Here is an 18,269-nt window from a genome sequence, read left to right as displayed (position 1 = left end):
ATTAGTCATAATTTCAGCTTTTCATCTAAATATTAATGTCATAATTTCAACTTTTCATCTCATAAATATTAGTATGTCATAATTTCAACATTTCATCTAAATTGTCATAATTTCAACTTTTCATCCAATATTAGTGTCATAATGTTGACTTAATATGTCACAATTTCTAATTTTCTGTCATAATCCTAACTTTTTTAAAGTAATGATTTTGACTTTGCAGCTCATAATTGATCTAGTATGTCATAATTTTGACTTTTTTTTCTAAAAATATTAATGTCATAAGTAAGACATTAATATGACTTTTGACATAAATATGACTAAGTCAAAATGTTGCCTTTTCATGGCATCATTTCAACTTTTTTATCTCATAAATTTCACTTTTGTCATAACTTTGGCTTAAAATGTCATAATTTCGACTTTTCATCTCATAAATATTACTTAGTATATCAAAACTTTGACTTTTAATGTCATAATTATGCCTTTTTAAGTCAGCATGTCGCCTTTTCATCTCATAAATATTATTTAAAAGGTCAAAAATTAAACTTTTTTTGTCATAGGCTAATTGTGATTTACAAAGCATGTTTTTTTTTCTCATGTGGCAGAAGAGCTTCTGTCGCTTTATACCTTTATCATCGTTGTCTTTCTTCAGACAGAAGGCGAGCGCCGCGGCTGAAATGACGCCCGCAGCAGCGGCGGTGTCCGAGCCGCTCTCGTGTCCGTCTCTGTAGCGCCCCGCAGCGGTCAGCGTCGCCCAGCTGCTCCGGCGGCCCTCCAGACTGACGCGCCACCTGCTGGCCAGCTGATGGTACTGCATGTGCGACTCCTCACTCAAAACACTCCTCCTGGACGCTCGAGAGCCGCTGCCCACCGGGCTCCGGCTCGGTTCGAGCTCACAGAGGTTTCGGAAGCGGGAGGCTTCACCGTGACTGGTCTGCAGCGCGCGACACGGCGACAGACTCCGCGACCTTCGCATCAGGACGCGCGCCGGTACCGACGACAGGAACATCGCGACCCTCCGAACGGACGACAATAATAACAGCGGGTTCTGTTATCAAAGAAGACGGGGTGATCAGTTTAGGTGTTCCAGTGATCACCGACGGCCGGTTTGTGATGTTAATGACAGCAGGAGGATCAGAGCTCGAGAGCAGAAACGTGTGTCCGGTTAACGAAAAACATCCGCGGTGAGCAGGGCATCATGGGAAATGTAGTTAATAACGTCACTCTGCTGCACTGCGTGCACTCAGAAAGATTTTTTATATATAATCTGTTTTATATATTATTATTACTTAAAAGTTTGAATGGTAACACAATTTTTGGACATGCATATACAAATGGACATGCTTATACTTGCATCTTTCCAACTGATAGATCGATTTTTCTGCTTCAGCTCAGAGTTTGGTGTATTCTTTGACCGGCAGAGGGCGTCTAAACTCACTTAATACATGAGCAGCACTTTACCTCTGCCATCAGCCAATAGAGTAACAACAGAACATTGATGGAAAATTAATATTAGACTTGAATACTGTCCAAATCACACATTATACATTATTAATAAGTTATCTTTAATATTATGAAATTATTATTCTTATTAGGTATTCTTAATGGTCATATTAAAAAGTTTCTGATGTTGTTTGTTGACACACACAATCTACAGGGCAAATAAAAATGGACAGTTCTTGTTTTGTTATGGGATATTGCAGTATTTATTAATGATTTAGCCTATCGGTGCACGTCATTATTGTTTTAAATTCATATTCCTGGTAATCTTGAATCAGAATAACTTGCAGCATCTCTTCTCTTCTCTGATGATGAGGGCGGGGCAACCTGTCACTCACATGAGATCCACCAATAGTAAACCACAACCATCCAATCAATTCCCCACAGACACAATCAAGCCCCGCCCTACATTTGTTCTTGTTTGCAAAGTCATTTCACTCGGATATACAACACAATAGAGAAGAAAAGATGACTTTAAGAACATCTATAATACCTGAGCTTCTTATGACACTTATTAAACATCTTCAATAGAATTACATAGTTTGATTTCAGAGTTGTTTGCAATGTTTAACACTTCTGAATGGCTGTTAATAGAGAAAGGAAAGGCGTTTTTACCCACAGATGGACATTTAAATGCTGCTCTTATAAGATCTACTGACATTACATGAGAGTCCAAAGTACTCAAACTGCCCGCACATGTTTCATTTGTATTCGTGTGAGTTTATGGTTGTTTGATGGAAGCAGAAAGTCAAAGGTGACGGTCAGATATGTGCATGTAGATGCCACTGAAACTCTCAGGTGAATGTGGTTTCGATGAAAAAAACATCTCCAAACCACAAACTTCCTGTGGTGTGTGTCTCATATCTTCTGCTTCGTGTCGTGTCTTTATTATTAAATCCTACAGTGGCGGCATAAAGTATTTAAACACTAAAGTGACACCTTAATAATAGTTTTTGATTTTTAGTGGATGTATGAGGTCAGGTTCAGGCTCTAAAACAGTGTGTGAACACTGAATTTCTGATGATCATATTTGATACTTTTCTGATAAATGACGTCTGGATAATCAAGTAAACCTGCTTCAGTCAAGTTATTCTTACATTTACTTGGTAAAGATCAGTCAAATTTTACAGCAAAGAGACAAGCTAAAGGTACAATTATACTAAACAGCTTTTTACTTGCTAAAAAGGACAGAGTGCATGTAGTAGGTTTTGTGCAACAGGTTTATCAGATCATTCAGAGGCTTTATAGGGTTAAAATCCTCTTAGTCATGAGTGTGTGTGTGTGTTATCTTATTTTACTCTCAGTTTTAAAAAAGATAACTTCTATATATATTTTTATTATTAATTAATATGTTTGAGAGCTACAGAAGCCTCAATCACAATCTCAATCCATTGATCGTTAACCCTGTAAAGCCTGACTTATGAAATAGCTAATAGTTTGCATTATAATATTATTTCTCACAATATGATCCATGTATAGTAAGTGAAAATGCTTTATTATGCTCATCAGCCATTCCCACATTTGACATATTCATGCAAGTAGCAAACCTGCCAAACTTCACTCAGTGCATCTTATTTTTTTTAGTGTATGGTGTTATTTTGCATGATCAGTGATGTCATTAAAATGAGATATAGCCTAGAAGAAAAAAATCGATACATGCAAAATAGAGGTTATGATAGGAAGCTAACACGTCAGCGCTGTGCGGGTGCATGACGGTGGGCGGAGCTCAGCTGTCAGTCATGCGTGTGTTCGTGTGTGTGCCAGCGCGCACCCGCCTTTCCTCATCAATGTAGCGCGCACACACATACAGCGGGATGAAACAGCTGCTCGTGCATTTCACCGGGAAACGCGTTTGCGTTTATTATTTTCGACACACTCATATATGAGTTTATTTACACAACCCTCTCGTGCGCGTATCTGGATATTTTAAACGCGCGCTTCCGCGCCGGCGCGCGACACACGCCTGCGGAAAACGCGCAGCATATGTTTGAACATCTGATGTGAATCAGGGATTCGGTTCAGAGAGAAACCGCCCGTGCGTTTCATGAGCGTCTTTTTTCATTGCGCGACGCGCATCAGATTCACCGGCCGCTGGGAAAAATAAACTTAAAAGCAACTCTTTAAAAGCAAACTCTCCTGTTAGTCTCATATCAGGTTGTTATTCCCGCACCGGGAGCCGCAGGTTCAGCAGCAGCAGCAGGAGGAGGATGATGATGATGATGATGTCCGGGGAAGAGGTTCTCATCCCGGACGACCGAGCCTTCAGCCGGTTCAAACACGAGTGTCAGTCCGATGAAGGCTGGAGTCTGACCTACAACAAAAGCAGCATCTGCGTGTGGATCCAAGTGCTGGAGGAGGAGAAGAGTTTACACAAGATCAAGGTGAGTATTTGTGAAGGACAGCTGCTCTTCTGCTTCATGGCAGGCCTTGCGTTTGTCTTCTTCAGCAGATTGAAACTGTTTCTGAAAGGCTGAGGGATCAAACTCATCAAGACTTTTCTCTTTAGTGAGTGTAATCACACACTAGAGATTCAGGAGTGAGGATGCTGCCATATATTAACCCTGTGAAAATCTGTTTATTGAAACTTCAGGGAAAATATAAGAGAAAAAAGTTAGTATTTTATGTTGAGCATCATATTTGATACTTTTATGGCTCATATAGTATGAGAATATGGAGGAAAAACAGCTCAAGAGGCAAAAAAATGCAATTTGGTTCAGATGCTGATATTTATATGACATTCTAAAGCTTGTAATGTAAATCAATGAGATCTTTATAACACTTTATAGAAGACCGTTTTCATAAAATGCATATAAATATGAGTCGTCACTCTATATCTGCCAAGTATGTTTTATTATAATTCCTGGTTTCATAATCTCTGTAGTTTTAAAACATATAATGCAATGCAATACAATGATGATTGAGAGATGAGTAAATAAACCTTCATCAAAAGCCTGATGATCATATTTAATACTTATTATTTTTCTAATAAAATGATGAATGGATAATCAAGTAAATATACAGTTGAAATATTACTAACAATATCAAAGTTATTCTTACGTTTACTTGGTAAAAACACATATTTCACAACAAAGCTGTACAATTATACTAAAAAGCATTTTACTTGATAAAAAGGACAGAGTGCATATAGTAGGTTTTTGTTCAGATCATTTAGAGGCTTTATAGGGTTAAAATCCTCCACTGAAGGACTAGTTAGTCACGAGTGTGTGTGTAGGGACGTCCGTGTGTGTTTAACAGGGCACATCCGGGTGTGTGACGGGCGGGCAGGTTTATCCAGCAGGTGTTGACGCATGTGTACGGGTGTGTTTGCACTGTAACGGAAAACCAGCAGGATGTGTTTGTCTCCTCAAAAACTGAAAGGCTGCTAGTGTAAGAGTCAGAGACGTCGCTCAACTCGTCTCTGATAAAGCAGCATGTGAGAAGTTCAGCTGGGGTTCACAGTCTTAGATCTGCACGACTTCGTGTTTTACAGTCAATACCTGATCTTTTGTCTCTGTGTTTGCCCAAGGTTCTGCAGGAAACTCTGTCTAACATACCTCAAGGCCGGCGAGAGTTCATAAAGTTTAAAACCTGCTTGTTCAGGTGCTGGATTCTCACGCTGGTCACCTGAGAGCTTACCTGTGCTCCGGGAGACTGAACACGCAGTCATTTGAGCTTTGCACACACTGTCCTTTTGTTCCATTACAAAGTAGGAAGAAATGCATAAAACAAAGAAGCGGCATAATAATGAGTAGGAGAAGTAAAGCACCTGAGAGAGGAAATCAGGCCGAATGATTGTAGCTGTTAGCCAGGGAGCCAAACCCACGCTCATCTGACGGGATTTATGGTTCCTGTTTCACAGAGACGGAGAAAGTGAACAGAGAAATATTGACCACATTTCAGTCTCGCAGGAAAGCAGCTGATAAATGTTACAAGAACCATTTTGGGATTCCCAGAGAACCTGTTAGTGAACAGTTCGCAAAAGAACCATTTTTGTGTGAAAAATCATGGCTTTATTAAAAAAAAAAAGGTTATTTATTTGGCATTGATGATTCCATGAAGAACCTTTAACATCCATGGAATCTTTTCATTCCACAAAGCGTTCTTTAGTCTTTTCAAATGTTCTTCACACAAAAAAGATTCTTTTACTAAAAGGTTCTTTTGGGAACCTAAAATGGCATCCTTAATTGGCTAAGGGTTCTATGAAGAAGATCCATGAAGCCACTAAATATAAATCTTTACTCTCTTAAAAATAAAGGTTCCAAAAGGAGGTTTTCACAGTGATGCCATAGAAGAACCATTTTTGGCTCCCCAAAGAATGTTTCAGTGGTCAGTTCTTGAAAAAAAAAAAAAAAAAAAGAACAATCCAAAGAACCAGTTTCTCAAAAAAAAAAAAAAAAAAAAAAAAATTTTTGTGCATTGAAAAGGTTCCATGGATGTTAAGATTCTTGATGAATTTGTAGTTGCAAATAAAGAACCTTGATTTTTTTTTTTAAAAGTGTGTACATACAAAAATTGTTCTTAAATGAGCTGTTTACTGAAAGGTTCTTTGTGGAACTCAAAATGGTTCTTCTATACTCTTAAAAAAAAATCTTTATTACCATTGAAGGTTCCATAAAGAACTTTTAAAATCCAACAATGGTTCTTTAAAGAGCTAATCACTTAAGGGAAGAACTATTTTTGGTTCCCTAAAGAACATTTCAGTGGTCAGTTCTTTAGAAAAAAACATGTTTTTTCTTAGTGTGAAGAACTTTTTGTGTATTGAAAAGTTTCCACAGATGTTAAAGGCTCTTGATAGAACCATAGTTGCAAATAAAGAACCTATATTTTTAAGAGCGTTATTTTTTTTTTTTTGTAAAGAATCCTGTGTGAATGTCAATGGAAAGGTTCCATTGATCATAATGGTTCTTTGTGGAACCGTCAATGGCAATAAAGAACCTGTATTTTGTAAGGTGTAGAAGAACCATTTTTTGTTCCCCAAAGAACCCTCAAGTGATCAGTTCTTAAAGCACCATTTTTTTTTCTTAGTATGAGGAACATTTTAATAATCATAAGAACCTATTGTGGAATGGAAAGGTACCATGGATTTTAAAAGTTCTTCATGGAACCATCAATGCCAATAAAGAATCTTTTTGATTTTAAAAGTGTAGAAGAACCATTTTGAGTTTCCCAAAGAACCTTTCAGTAAACAGTTTTTCAAAAATCATTTTTGTATCAACACCCTTAAAAATAAAGGTTCTATTTGCAACTATGGTTCCATCAAGAACCTTTAACACCCATTGAATCAATGCACAAAAGGTTATTTATACTGGAAAAAAGTTCTTTAGATTATTTAAATGTTCTTCACACTAAGAAGAAATTGGTGTGTTTAAGAACCGAGCTTAGTTTAAGAACCTTCCTTTAAGAACTGAGCACTGAAATGTTCTTTAGGGAACCAAAAATGGTTCTTCTGTGGCATCACTGTGAAAACCCCCTTTTGGAACCTTCATTTTTAAAAGTGTGTAAAGAACCCTTTGTGAAATGGAAGGGTTCAGTGGATGTTAAAGGTTCTTCATCACTAGTCACTAGTGCTAGTTATCTTCAGTAACTCGTCCTGCAGCATTACATAATATCTTCAGTACGTATAACAGTTTAATGAAGCAGGGGATTTTGCAGGATGATTTTCATTTCCGGTATAAATGCTGAAACTGAACATTTGAATAGCTTCTTTATTCTCTTATTATACATTTACATGCACCCAAATAATCCATGATGGTTCGGTCGAATGGAGAAGCCTTCATGTCAACACCTCAGTCGATCAGATAGAGCTCGATCCCAGTGACCTCGTGATCTGGTGGTGCAGACCTGAAATAATACCATCAATATGCATGTAAATGTTTGAATCGAAGTATTTTCTCAAAAATATCTTGTGCAGTGCCATATTGCATATGGTAAAAACAAACTAGTCAGTGGATGAAACTGAATATTTACTAAATATTTGCTGAAACATATATCGTTAAGGACAAAAAGAGGATTATACTTGCGTAGCTGCGATGACATTCTCACACATATAAACGATTGTGAATCAGATTGCAATGCTTACTGTTCATATAACTTCCTGAATCTGAAATCGGATTTGGATTCATTTAGATTGACGTGAATAAGTGCATGTAAACATATGTCATTCCCATCACCGATATATAGTGTCAGTGTGGAGTTTGTCATCTCTAATATCAGTAATGACTTTTAATTTGCAGTGAAAATTGACCCTCGCCAGTATAATGCATATTGCTCATTTGTAAGTTGCTGTGGGTAAAAGAATCTGCTAAATGAATAAATGTAACTATAAAATCTGCATTCATTTCACACTCACACATACACACGCGTGTGTGAGTCTGCTGACACGTGTTCCTGTGGGGGAAACAGCAGTAAAGCACAATAACACAAAATGCTGAAGTGTGAGAATTACTCTATCGCCTGCAGACAAAAGGCCAGAGAGAGAGAGTTTAATTCAATAGATTAATATTCTCTCTCACACACATGCACAGTATGTGCTCTGACCTTTATAATAAATATCATTAACATTATCATCATTATTATTAGTAACAGCATGAGTAATGAACATTATCAGATCATGAAATTGATGACAGGTGATTAATCTTCATGCAAATAAATGTTATTAACAATTTAATTGTCTTGAATTGAAGTTTAAACACCCATAAATGATCATTCTGTCATTTCGTGTGACTTAGAATGATTATTTATAAGTGAACTGTCCCTTTAGGAAGAGAGAACTTTGCATCATTTTTGACTAAATGCCCAATATAATGTCGTATAAAATGACGCTTGAGTTTCTAGAAGTGTGTGCGTCACATACTCACGCTTCAGATCTTCATTTAAAACTCAACATTTATAATACATAATTGAATGTCATTGTTACGTTTATCACATTCCTCACGCTGAGCTTGATTGTACTGAGTTTTTAGAAGAAATGGAGCATAAATGCTTTAACTGACCATTTATTGACACAGAAAACTAATGGTGTAATGACTGAGACGAGCCCACATGAGTCACAGAACACGATCACCTCTCATGATCAGTGTGTGTTTGTTCTCTCTGTGTCAAACCCTGTCACGTGATCTCAGGTGTGGAGACGTGATCCACCTGAACACACCAGACGCTTTAAAATGTTCTGGAATAAGAATGAAAGGGAAAGTAAATGAAGATTCATGTACCTTCAGACCCGTATGACTTTATTTCTTCTCTTGTATCATTGTCAGCTAAACATCTCATGAGTGTGAGGAAATGATGGTACATTAAATTCTGAATGTTTTTAGGTGTATGTTTGATATGGATCTTATATGATATGGAATATATATGTAGTGTGTTAGTGATGTCGCAGTGGTCACAGTGTGCGCTCTTGTGTGTGTCCGTACGGCCGATAACGTGGTTTTATTTGCATTAAATGCAACAGTAGTTTGAGTATTTCTTTATCTTCAGGCGCTTTAGTAAAATGTGACTCAGTACCTTGGAAGCTCTAATGTTGCTGCCAACCGATTGACAGCAGGAAAGAGCATGAAAATCCCTTCCTCTTGTTGTTTACAGGTGTTTTCAGCTCATTAGCAGGTGAAACTCACAGATCTGTGTGTGTGTGTGTGTGTGTGTGTGTGGTTCTGGTTGATGATGAAACAATAGATGTCAGTGACACGCACACACGACGCGCAGCACAGCTCTGTGTGGGTGGCTGTAGATGTCAGATTCTCCTCAAAGCTGTTGGGCTTCCCCCGAACCACACACACACACACACACACACACACACACACACACACACACACACACACACACGATCTGTCCTCCCACTCATGATGTTCGTCTCCAGTGGAGCTTCAGGAAAATCCCACTCAAGCGTTTCTGTCCTTTTGTCTTTCTTCTACAGTGAGTGATTCACAGCAGAATGACCATTATATATAAAATCAAGGATATTTTGCTGGAAATAATGTTACTGTGATACAAACTTTTTATTAGATGCAACTGAAATTTTACAATTCTTGATGCAAATTTTGATACCAGAGAGACATTAATACTAGGATATGTATAATGTTTAATATTTATGCATTTTATGACTTTAAGTCAATTATATTGTTCCGTTATTTATGATTCATGTCTTGTGCAGTGCATCATGGGAGGAGTTCGTTCACTCATTTTTTTTTTTTTTCAATTACGTTTTCATACAGACATGCAATTTAAGAATCAATTTTATTTCAGTGCATCATGGGATGTTCATAAACGTTCACTCATAAAAGACATTGTCATGTGTCTGATTTTAGATTTCTGTTTGAATTTTTGCATTTTCTAGTGTAGTTTTTTGCAGCTTAAACTGCACCGTTGTAATTTAGTTTTTTCTGACTCTTTCAGACTTCTGTGAAATGAGTAATAACAGCCTCACTGTGTTCTAATATTCCTTCTGTAAATCGCTCAAATACACCAATACTGGAGTTGTTTTGTACATGTGTCTGATCCGTCAGGAGTGTGTTAGCATGAACACATGAGTTCAGCGGCTGCTGCGGGAGATTCTGCTCAAGCTCTCTGTCTTTCACTTGTTCGGCTCACGTTAGCTAATGTTTCATGTCAACAAACGGTTTAAAGAGGTGTGAGGTCATGTGAGGTGTGAGTTATTTCCATTATGAAAACTACTAAACCAACACTCTAAAAATGATGAGTTAAAACGTAAGCGAACGTTTTAACCGCTGGGTTAAAACGGCCCAACCGCTGGGTTAAAACGGCCCAACCGCTGGGTTCAAACGAGTTGACCGCTGGGTTAAAACGACTCAACCGCTGGGTTAAAATGGCCCAACCGCTGGGTTCAAACGAGTTGACCACTGGGTTAGAACTGCTGGGTTAAAACAACTTGACTGCTGGGTTAAAACGGCCCAACTGCTGGGTTAAAACGAGTCAACCGCTGGGTTAGAACCGCTGGGTTAAAACGACCCAACCGCTGGGTTAAAACGACCCAACCGCTGGGTTCAAAGGAATTGACCACTGGGTTAGAACTGCTGGGTTAAAACAACTTGACTGCTGGGTTAAAACGGCCCAACTGCTGGGTTAAAACGAGTCGACCGCTGGGTTAGAACCGCTGGGTTAAAACGACCCAACCGCTGGGTTAAAACGACCCAACCGCTGGGTTAAAACGGCCCAACCGCTGGGTTAAAACGGCCCAACCGCTGGGTTAAAACGGCCCAACCGCTGGGTTCAAACGAGTTGACCGCTGGGTTAAAACGACTCAACCGCTGGGTTAAAATGGCCCAACCGCTGGGTTCAAACGAGTTGACCACTGGGTTAGAACTGCTGGGTTAAAACAACTTGACTGCTGGGTTAAAACGGCCCAACTGCTGGGTTAAAACGAGTCGACCGCTGGGTTAGAACCGCTGGGTTAAAACGACCCAACCGCTGGGTTAAAACGACCCAACCGCTGGGTTAAAACGGCCCAACTGCTGGGTTAAAACGAGTCGACCGCTGGGTTAGAACCGCTGGGTTAAAACAACTCCACTGCTGGGTTAAAACGGCCCAACTGCTGGGTTAAAACGAGTCGACCGCTGGGTTAGAACCGCTGGGTTAAAACGACCCAACCGCTGGGTTAAAACGACCCAACCGCTGGGTTAAAACGACCCAACCGCTGGGTTCAAACGAGTTGACCACTGGGTTAGAACTGCTGGGTTAAAACAACTTGACTGCTGGGTTAAAACGGCCCAACTGCTGGGTTAAAACGAGTCGACCGCTGGGTTAGAACCGCTGGGTTAAAACGACCCAACCGCTGGGTTAAAACGACCCAACCGCTGGGTTCAAACGAGTTGACCACTGGGTTAGAACTGCTGGGTTAAAACAACTTGACTGCTGGGTTAAAACGGCCCAACTGCTGGGTTAAAACGAGTCGACCGCTGGGTTAGAACCACTGGGTTAAAACGACCCAACCGCTGGGTTAAAACGACCCAACCGCTGGGTTAAAACGACCCAACCGCTGGGTTCAAACGAGTTGACCACTGGGTTAGAACTGCTGGGTTAAAACAACTTGACTGCTGGGTTAAAACGGCCCAACTGCTGGGTTAAAACGAGTCGACCGCTGGGTTAGAACCGCTGGGTTAAAACGACCCAACCGCTGGGTTAAAACGGCCCAACCGCTGGGTTAAAACGGCCCAACCGCTGGGTTAAAACGGCCCAACCGCTGGGTTAAAACGGCCCAACCGCTGGGTTCAAACGAGTTGACCGCTGGGTTAAAACGACTCAACCGCTGGGTTAAAATGGCCCAACCGCTGGGTTCAAACGAGTTGACCACTGGGTTAGAACTGCTGGGTTAAAACAACTTGACTGCTGGGTTAAAACGGCCCAACTGCTGGGTTAAAACGAGTCGACCGCTGGGTTAGAACCGCTGGGTTAAAACGACCCAACCGCTGGGTTAAAACGGCCCAACCGCTGGGTTAAAACGAGTTGACCGCTGGGTTAAAACGGCCCAACCGCTGGGTTAAAACGAGTCGACCGCTGGGTTAAAACGGCCCAACCGCTGGGTTAAAATGGACCAATCGCTGGGTTAAAACGAGTCGATTGCTGGGTTAGAACCGCTGGGTTAAAACGACTTGACCGCTGGGTTAAAAGGACCCAACCGTTGGGTTAAAACGAGTCGATTGCTGGGTTAGAACCGCTGGGTTAAAACGACTTGACCGCTGGGTTAAAAGGACCCATCTGCTGGGTTAAAATGGCCTGACAACCGGGTTAGAACGACCCGACCGCTGGGTTAGAACGACGAGTAGGTTTTTTTTTTTTTTTTGAATATTACTATTGAGAATTAATTTATTTGTATTCAGTTTTAGTTAAATAAAACAATATATACATTCATTTTGAATTAGATTTTTTTTTCTTTTTTTAGTTTTGGATTTTATTATTATTATTTATTAATATTTTGAATTATTTTTTGACTCAGTTTTCATTTCAGTTTTAGTTTTTATTTATTTTATTTCCTGTTCAGTAATTGAAGTTAGTTTTTCATCTAATATTCATATTCTATCTTATTTTATTTAATAGTTTTGGTTTAGTTAATGATAATAACCGTGTGTGTGACCTCTGTGGAAGTATTGTTCTGTATTTAAATCGGCGCATCTATAGGTTTCCTCGTCAGTGTTGGAGGATGAAGACTTTAGTGTCGTTCTCTCGTTCTTGTCGTTGCTCTAGAAAACGCAGGTGCTGTAGAGATGAGGTCTGCTTCAGTGGCCTGGATTAATATTGCACAAATCAGATTCATAATGACTGCAGCCTCATTTCACCTGATGTAGGTTAACACACACACACACACACGCACGCGCACACACACACACACACACACACACAGTTTTAGGGTCACGGACGCTTGAATTATCTCAGATGTGTGTCGAGCTTCATTTACTCTCATAGCAAAAGGCTTTTATTTTATGACAGCTGGTGTCAGGGGAGGGGTGTTGTCCTTCTAGACAGCATCTGATTGGACGAAATGTTTGTGCATTATGACGTCACCAATATCTTGGTCCGTTTCCAGGCAGAGAAAGTCTGGGGGAAACATGTGATCCTCACACTTCTGTTCCTGACGGTCAAATCAATAAGCAAAAGGGCATTAAGCACAAACTTTTAAAAATATGCAACATTTATTATATTCTGCTGTTTTTGCATTAAGTAACAATGTTACAATATTACATTTTAATGTATATCTGCTTTTTTATCTGGCTTCTGACCTTCTTCTTCTTGACCCTTGTGGCCGGTGATGCATTCTGGGTAATGTAGTTGTTCTGCTCTCTCCTCAGTGTCGGATGCAGTGTAAGGACATCCCATCCGAGACCATGTACGACGTGCTCCACGACATCGAGTATCGGCGGAAATGGGACGCGAATGTCATCGAGACCTTCGACATCGGCAAACTGACGGTCAACGCAGACGTGGGCTACTACTCCTGTGAGAGATCGCCCTTCACATGACTGATCATGATCGTTATTTGGTGTGTGCGAGTTAATGAGTGTCGCTCGTCCTCCTCAGGGAAGTGTCCGAAGCCGCTGAAGAACCGTGATGTCATCACCCTGCGCTCATGGCTGCCGATGGGCAACGATTACATCATCATGAACTACTCCGTCAAACACGCTGTGAGTGTCACGACCTCTTCTGATCTGTACTAATGATCCTGTACAGATGAGTGTGTGTGTGTGTGTGTGTGTGTGTGTGTGTGTGTTCATGAAGTTGTTGTTGGAGTCACATGATCACCGGTCATTGATCCGTCTGTCATCAGAGAGAGAGACAGACAGGCTTGTATAAATCTTCTCATTCTCACACACACTGACACACAATCAATCGCACACGCACACTCACACACACAGGGGTCAGAGTGTCATTTTGATCATTATGGGATGTAGAATGAGAGCTCACAGTGTTCCTGTAACCATAGTGACGCTGTAGAGAGTCTCATTGGCTGAATTTGTGTGTGTTTTATTTGCACTGTAGATTGATTGATTAATTGTGTGTGTGTGTGTGTGTGTGTGTGTGTGTGTGTGTGTGTGTGTGTGTGTGTGTGTGTGTGTGTGTTTCAGAAATATCCTCCGAAGAAGGATCTGGTGCGAGCCGTCTCTATCCAGACGGGATACCTGATCCAGCGGACCGGACCCACCAGCTGCACCTTAACATACCTGGCACAAGTGGACCCGAGAGGTAACACACACACACACCATCACACACACACACCATCACACACACACACACCATCACACACACACACACACACACACACACACACGCCTGGAATGAACATCCTAAAATTAAAAGACAGTTATATATTTTAATGTATAAAGATCTGATTTATACTGTGAAAGAATATATAAATATGAAAAATATACATAAACTAATGTTTGAAAAATATTTAGTTTCTATTGTTGCATTTTTTATTTATGATTGTTTATTTTAATATATAATTTTTTCTGTTTGCTCATTTAAATTTTTATTGTAATCTTTAATTTTAGTATTTTTATTTATTTTATTTTAATCTACTTTTTATAATTTATCATTCAAATTTTCATTATTTATTCATTTATTTTAATGTAGTTTATTATTATTTTGTTTTTTACATTAGTTGTAAGTTTTTGTTTATTCATTTAGTCTTATACTAAGTAGATAAAAATACTAAAATAAATATTTATCATTCAAATTTTCATTATTTATTCATTTATTTATTTTAATGTAGTTTATTTATATATTTTCATTTGAATTTATTGTAATCTTTTTTCTAATTTATTTTAACCAATTTTCATTTAGTTATTTATTTTAATAAGTTTCTTTTTTAATTGAATGTACTTTGAATGATTAAAATATTTTTTTTTTATTATTATTTATTTTACTCTTATTTCTACGTTTCTTACACTATATTTCTGTAAACTTTTCCACGGACTCCAGTTTGACAGTAATCTCCAATCATGCTCACCCTCACAGCGAAGCTCTGGATCTGATCGCTCACATCATCCTCAACTCTTCACTTTATTCCCTCTCTCAGGTTCTCTTCCCAAGTGGGTTGTTAACAAGTCTTCCCAGTTCTTGGCACCCAAAGTGAGTTTCCTCCATACACACTCGTTCCTCCTGCTCTCTGATGCTTATTTGCTCTTCCATTTGTTCTTCATTTCTAACAGAATTAACCCTGAAACCTCACATAATGACAGACACGTGTGTGTGTGTGTGTGTGTGTGTGTGTGTGTGTGTGTGTGTGTGTGCGCTGAAATAGGTCATCAGTTTCTCAGGAAACAGAACAGATGAGTGAGAGATTGATAAATAGAGAGACGCAGTGACAAAAGAACACGTGAAATATTAAACACCTCGTCATCATGAGCACGATCATGGCAGTTCTTGATTCACACGTGAAGGTTCTGTGCAGAACTCTCGGGTTTAAAGAACGTTTTATGCCAAAAAGCTTCTATATAAGGAGAAACGTCTTAAATACTTCCATGTTTTAATGGTTATTTCAATGGTTTCTAGTGAAAATGTTTACGAGCTGTTTAATTCATAAAATTGAATTACTATTAAAACTGAATTAAAATGAAATCCACAGAATGATCCCGTGATGAAGCACTGAAGTTCTGAATATGATCCGTCTGTCGGAACACTTTAAGGTTTCATATTGAATCTTTTCTTCTGTTGGATGCAGGAAATCCACCTTTTGTAAATAAAGTTTCACTGTTATATAGATTTATTTTAAAAAGAGCAGAAGAAAGACAAACATTTCTGAGACAGAAACTGGATTTGAGAGTCTCCAGTGAGACAAAGAGCTGCAGTGTGTCTAAATGTGTCTGTGTGATTGAATTAGTGTGTGTGTGTATACGTGCGTGAGAGAGTTTACGTGTGTGTGTGTGTGTGTGTGTGTGTGTGAGAGAGAGAGAGAGTGTATGTGTTTTTGTTTATATTACATTGTGGGGACCAAATGTCCCCATGATGTAATATAAATCTGAGTTCGACCACATTGTGGGGACACAGATTGTGTCCCTACAAGGAAAATGGATTAATAAACATACTAAAAGAAAGTAAAGGTATGCACAGTTTCCTGTGATGGTTAGGTTTAGGGGTTGGGGTGGGCTAGGGGGATAGAATGTACAGTTTGTACGGTATAAAATGCATTACGCCTATGGAATTTACGCCAATGTCCCCACAAGGAACCAAAACCTAAACTGTGTGTGTGTGTGTGCGAGTTTGTGCAAAACTGTTTTATTTTTCTTTATTTATTTTATCTAAATATTATTTAATTTATTTAATATTTATTTATTGACCATGTTTTAAAATTAATTTAAACCTATTTTTATGTATTTATTTTAATATATTATATTATTTATTTATTTTAATCAAATTTTTCATATTTAATTTATGTATTTTTATTTATTTACTAAATATGATTTACTGTAATCATGTTTTATAATTTATTTTAATTTGTTTACATTTTATTTTAATCTACTTTTTATTATATTTTTAATTTTTTATATTTAATTTTCGTATTTTAATCTGTTTTATTTATTTACTTTAATATTTATTTACTGTAGTCTGTAATCATGTTTTATAATTTATTTTAACCAATTTTTATTTATGAATTTCTTAAATATAATTTATTATTATTTTTAAAATTTATTTTAATAATCTTCATATTTTATTTTATGAATTTTAATCTTTTTTTATTCATTTTAATATTTAGTTAGTGTATGTTCAATTTATATGATTTATTTTAAACTACTTTTTATTATTTTTTTATCTACTTTAATATTTATTTCCTGTAATGTTTTATAATTTATTTACATTTTTATTTGTATTTATTTTAATAATTGTTTTCATTGCTTGCTTATTTATTTTCTAATCAGAAGTTTGTGTGTGTGTCTCTGTCAGGCGATGAAGCGCATCAGTAAAGCGTGTCTTCGGTATCCGGAGTGGAAGCAGAAGCACAGTCCGGGTTTCAAGCCGTGGCTGTTCCCGGAGCAGAACCCGCTGTCCAGCGTCCCTCTGTCGGAGCTCTCCATCCAACACGCCGACTCTCTGGAGAACATCGACGAGAGTTCACTCAGCGAGAGCAAAGACGAGCGCGCCGAACACAGCGACGAGGAGGGAAACAACTGACACACAAACACACACACAAACACACACACACGGTTAATTATGATTTCGTTACTCACAAACACACACACGCACCTTTGAGCGATTTTGAGGTCGATTCCCTGTCAGATCAGCACATTTAAGCGCTGAATCCAGATTGTGATTTAATTCAGTTATGCAGATCTAAATGATTTTGAGTTATGAAGTGATTTCCCGCTCGACAGATCGACCCCTGACCTTAAGCACGCATGCAGACGCCACACTGGAACCGCTGAGTTGATCTGTTGTACGACACTAGAGTTCAATGAATGTAGTAACCAAGAATTAAAAACAAATTACTGCCTGTTTTTGGAGCCCTGTCTTGTGTCTTCTGTTTATTACAACAAAAAACACGTGTTTGTATGAGATAAAGATGTCGAATCGACAGGAAAAAGGTGTTTACAACACATTTTAATTACTGTACTGTAAAGTGTGCTCAGACTGGTCAAGATATCAAAGTATGCATGAACTCAATATGAATATTTCTCATCATATTCTCCATATCTACATCCACATTAATTTTATATCTGTATACTCGTACTCTGATAAATGTTGACTCATTCTTCACTGTCACACTTGTCTCAGGTGTTTCTCGTTAACTTCATTAGAAGAGCTAAAGCAGACACAAATGAGTCAATAGTTGTCATAATGAAGGTGATGGATCTTCGTGGTGGCCCTGATTCATTCATCTGAGGGAAAGCTGAATAAACTCTCCAGTGGCTTCACACAAACTGTGACGTGTGTTTTCCATCAGAGAGATGCAGGAGAGTTTGTACTGCACATGCTCAGATGGATGTTCACACACACACACACACACAACAGCAGAACCTGTGTCCACATGCATGGATGTGTTGTCGTGGCAAGTGGGAGGACATTTTTACATTGTATAAAACAGCAAAAGTCTATAATCCTGGCGTATTTACATATACATGAGTAATGAATGTGTGTCAGATTGATTCAACTCTTAATTCTTCATTGTCCGCATCAGATCTGTCGTCTTTCACACTGATAATGACTCTCAGACACATGATGGACAGAATGAGTGATTGAGAGTGTCATGATGGCAGGCGAAAAGTGGATCTATTTGCAGGGGGTTTATTAAACAAATGACCGTAAGGAAACCAATAACAAAGGAATAC

General features: G+C 38.6%; 2 protein-coding genes across 5 annotated transcripts in view; one reads left to right on the top strand and one right to left on the bottom strand.

Annotated features, from left to right (window-relative positions):
• The window catches only part of LOC137004659 (mitochondrial disaggregase-like), a 46,109-nt gene extending 44,435 nt beyond the window's left edge, over positions 1-1,674 (bottom strand). For 2 of the 3 annotated variants that reach the window (XR_010892165.1, XM_067365198.1), the window contains exon 1: positions 625-1,673. Coding sequence is in view for 2 of the 3 variants with exons in the window: in XM_067365198.1 (XP_067221299.1) it covers positions 625-1,006 (382 nt within the window). In the remaining variant the exon portion in view is untranslated. Of the gene's footprint in view, positions 1-624 lie in introns of all 3 variants that reach the window. The other variant, XM_067365199.1, reaches the window with a different exon arrangement.
• A 1,578-nt stretch (positions 1,675-3,252) lies between these two features.
• On the top strand, positions 3,253-17,446 carry stard10 (StAR related lipid transfer domain containing 10). 2 transcript variants are annotated; one of them, XM_067365442.1, is made up of 6 exons: positions 3,253-3,878; positions 13,296-13,443; positions 13,525-13,628; positions 14,070-14,187; positions 15,023-15,075; positions 16,888-17,446. In XM_067365442.1, the coding sequence occupies exons 1-6, from the start codon at positions 3,705-3,707 to the stop codon at positions 17,113-17,115; spliced, it is 825 nt and encodes a 274-aa protein (XP_067221543.1). In that variant the 5' UTR covers positions 3,253-3,704; the 3' UTR covers positions 17,116-17,446. The 2 variants fall into 2 exon arrangements, with proteins under 2 accessions (XP_067221543.1, XP_067221544.1); XM_067365443.1 differs by lacking the exon at positions 3,253-3,878 and adding an exon at positions 8,612-8,718.
• The last annotated feature ends 823 nt before the right edge of the window (positions 17,447-18,269 follow it).

Source organism: Chanodichthys erythropterus, chromosome 17 (assembly GCF_024489055.1).
Source record: "Chanodichthys erythropterus isolate Z2021 chromosome 17, ASM2448905v1, whole genome shotgun sequence".
Lineage (NCBI taxonomy): Eukaryota > Metazoa > Chordata > Actinopteri > Cypriniformes > Xenocyprididae > Chanodichthys > Chanodichthys erythropterus.
This window is presented reverse-complemented; position numbering and strand designations above follow the sequence as displayed.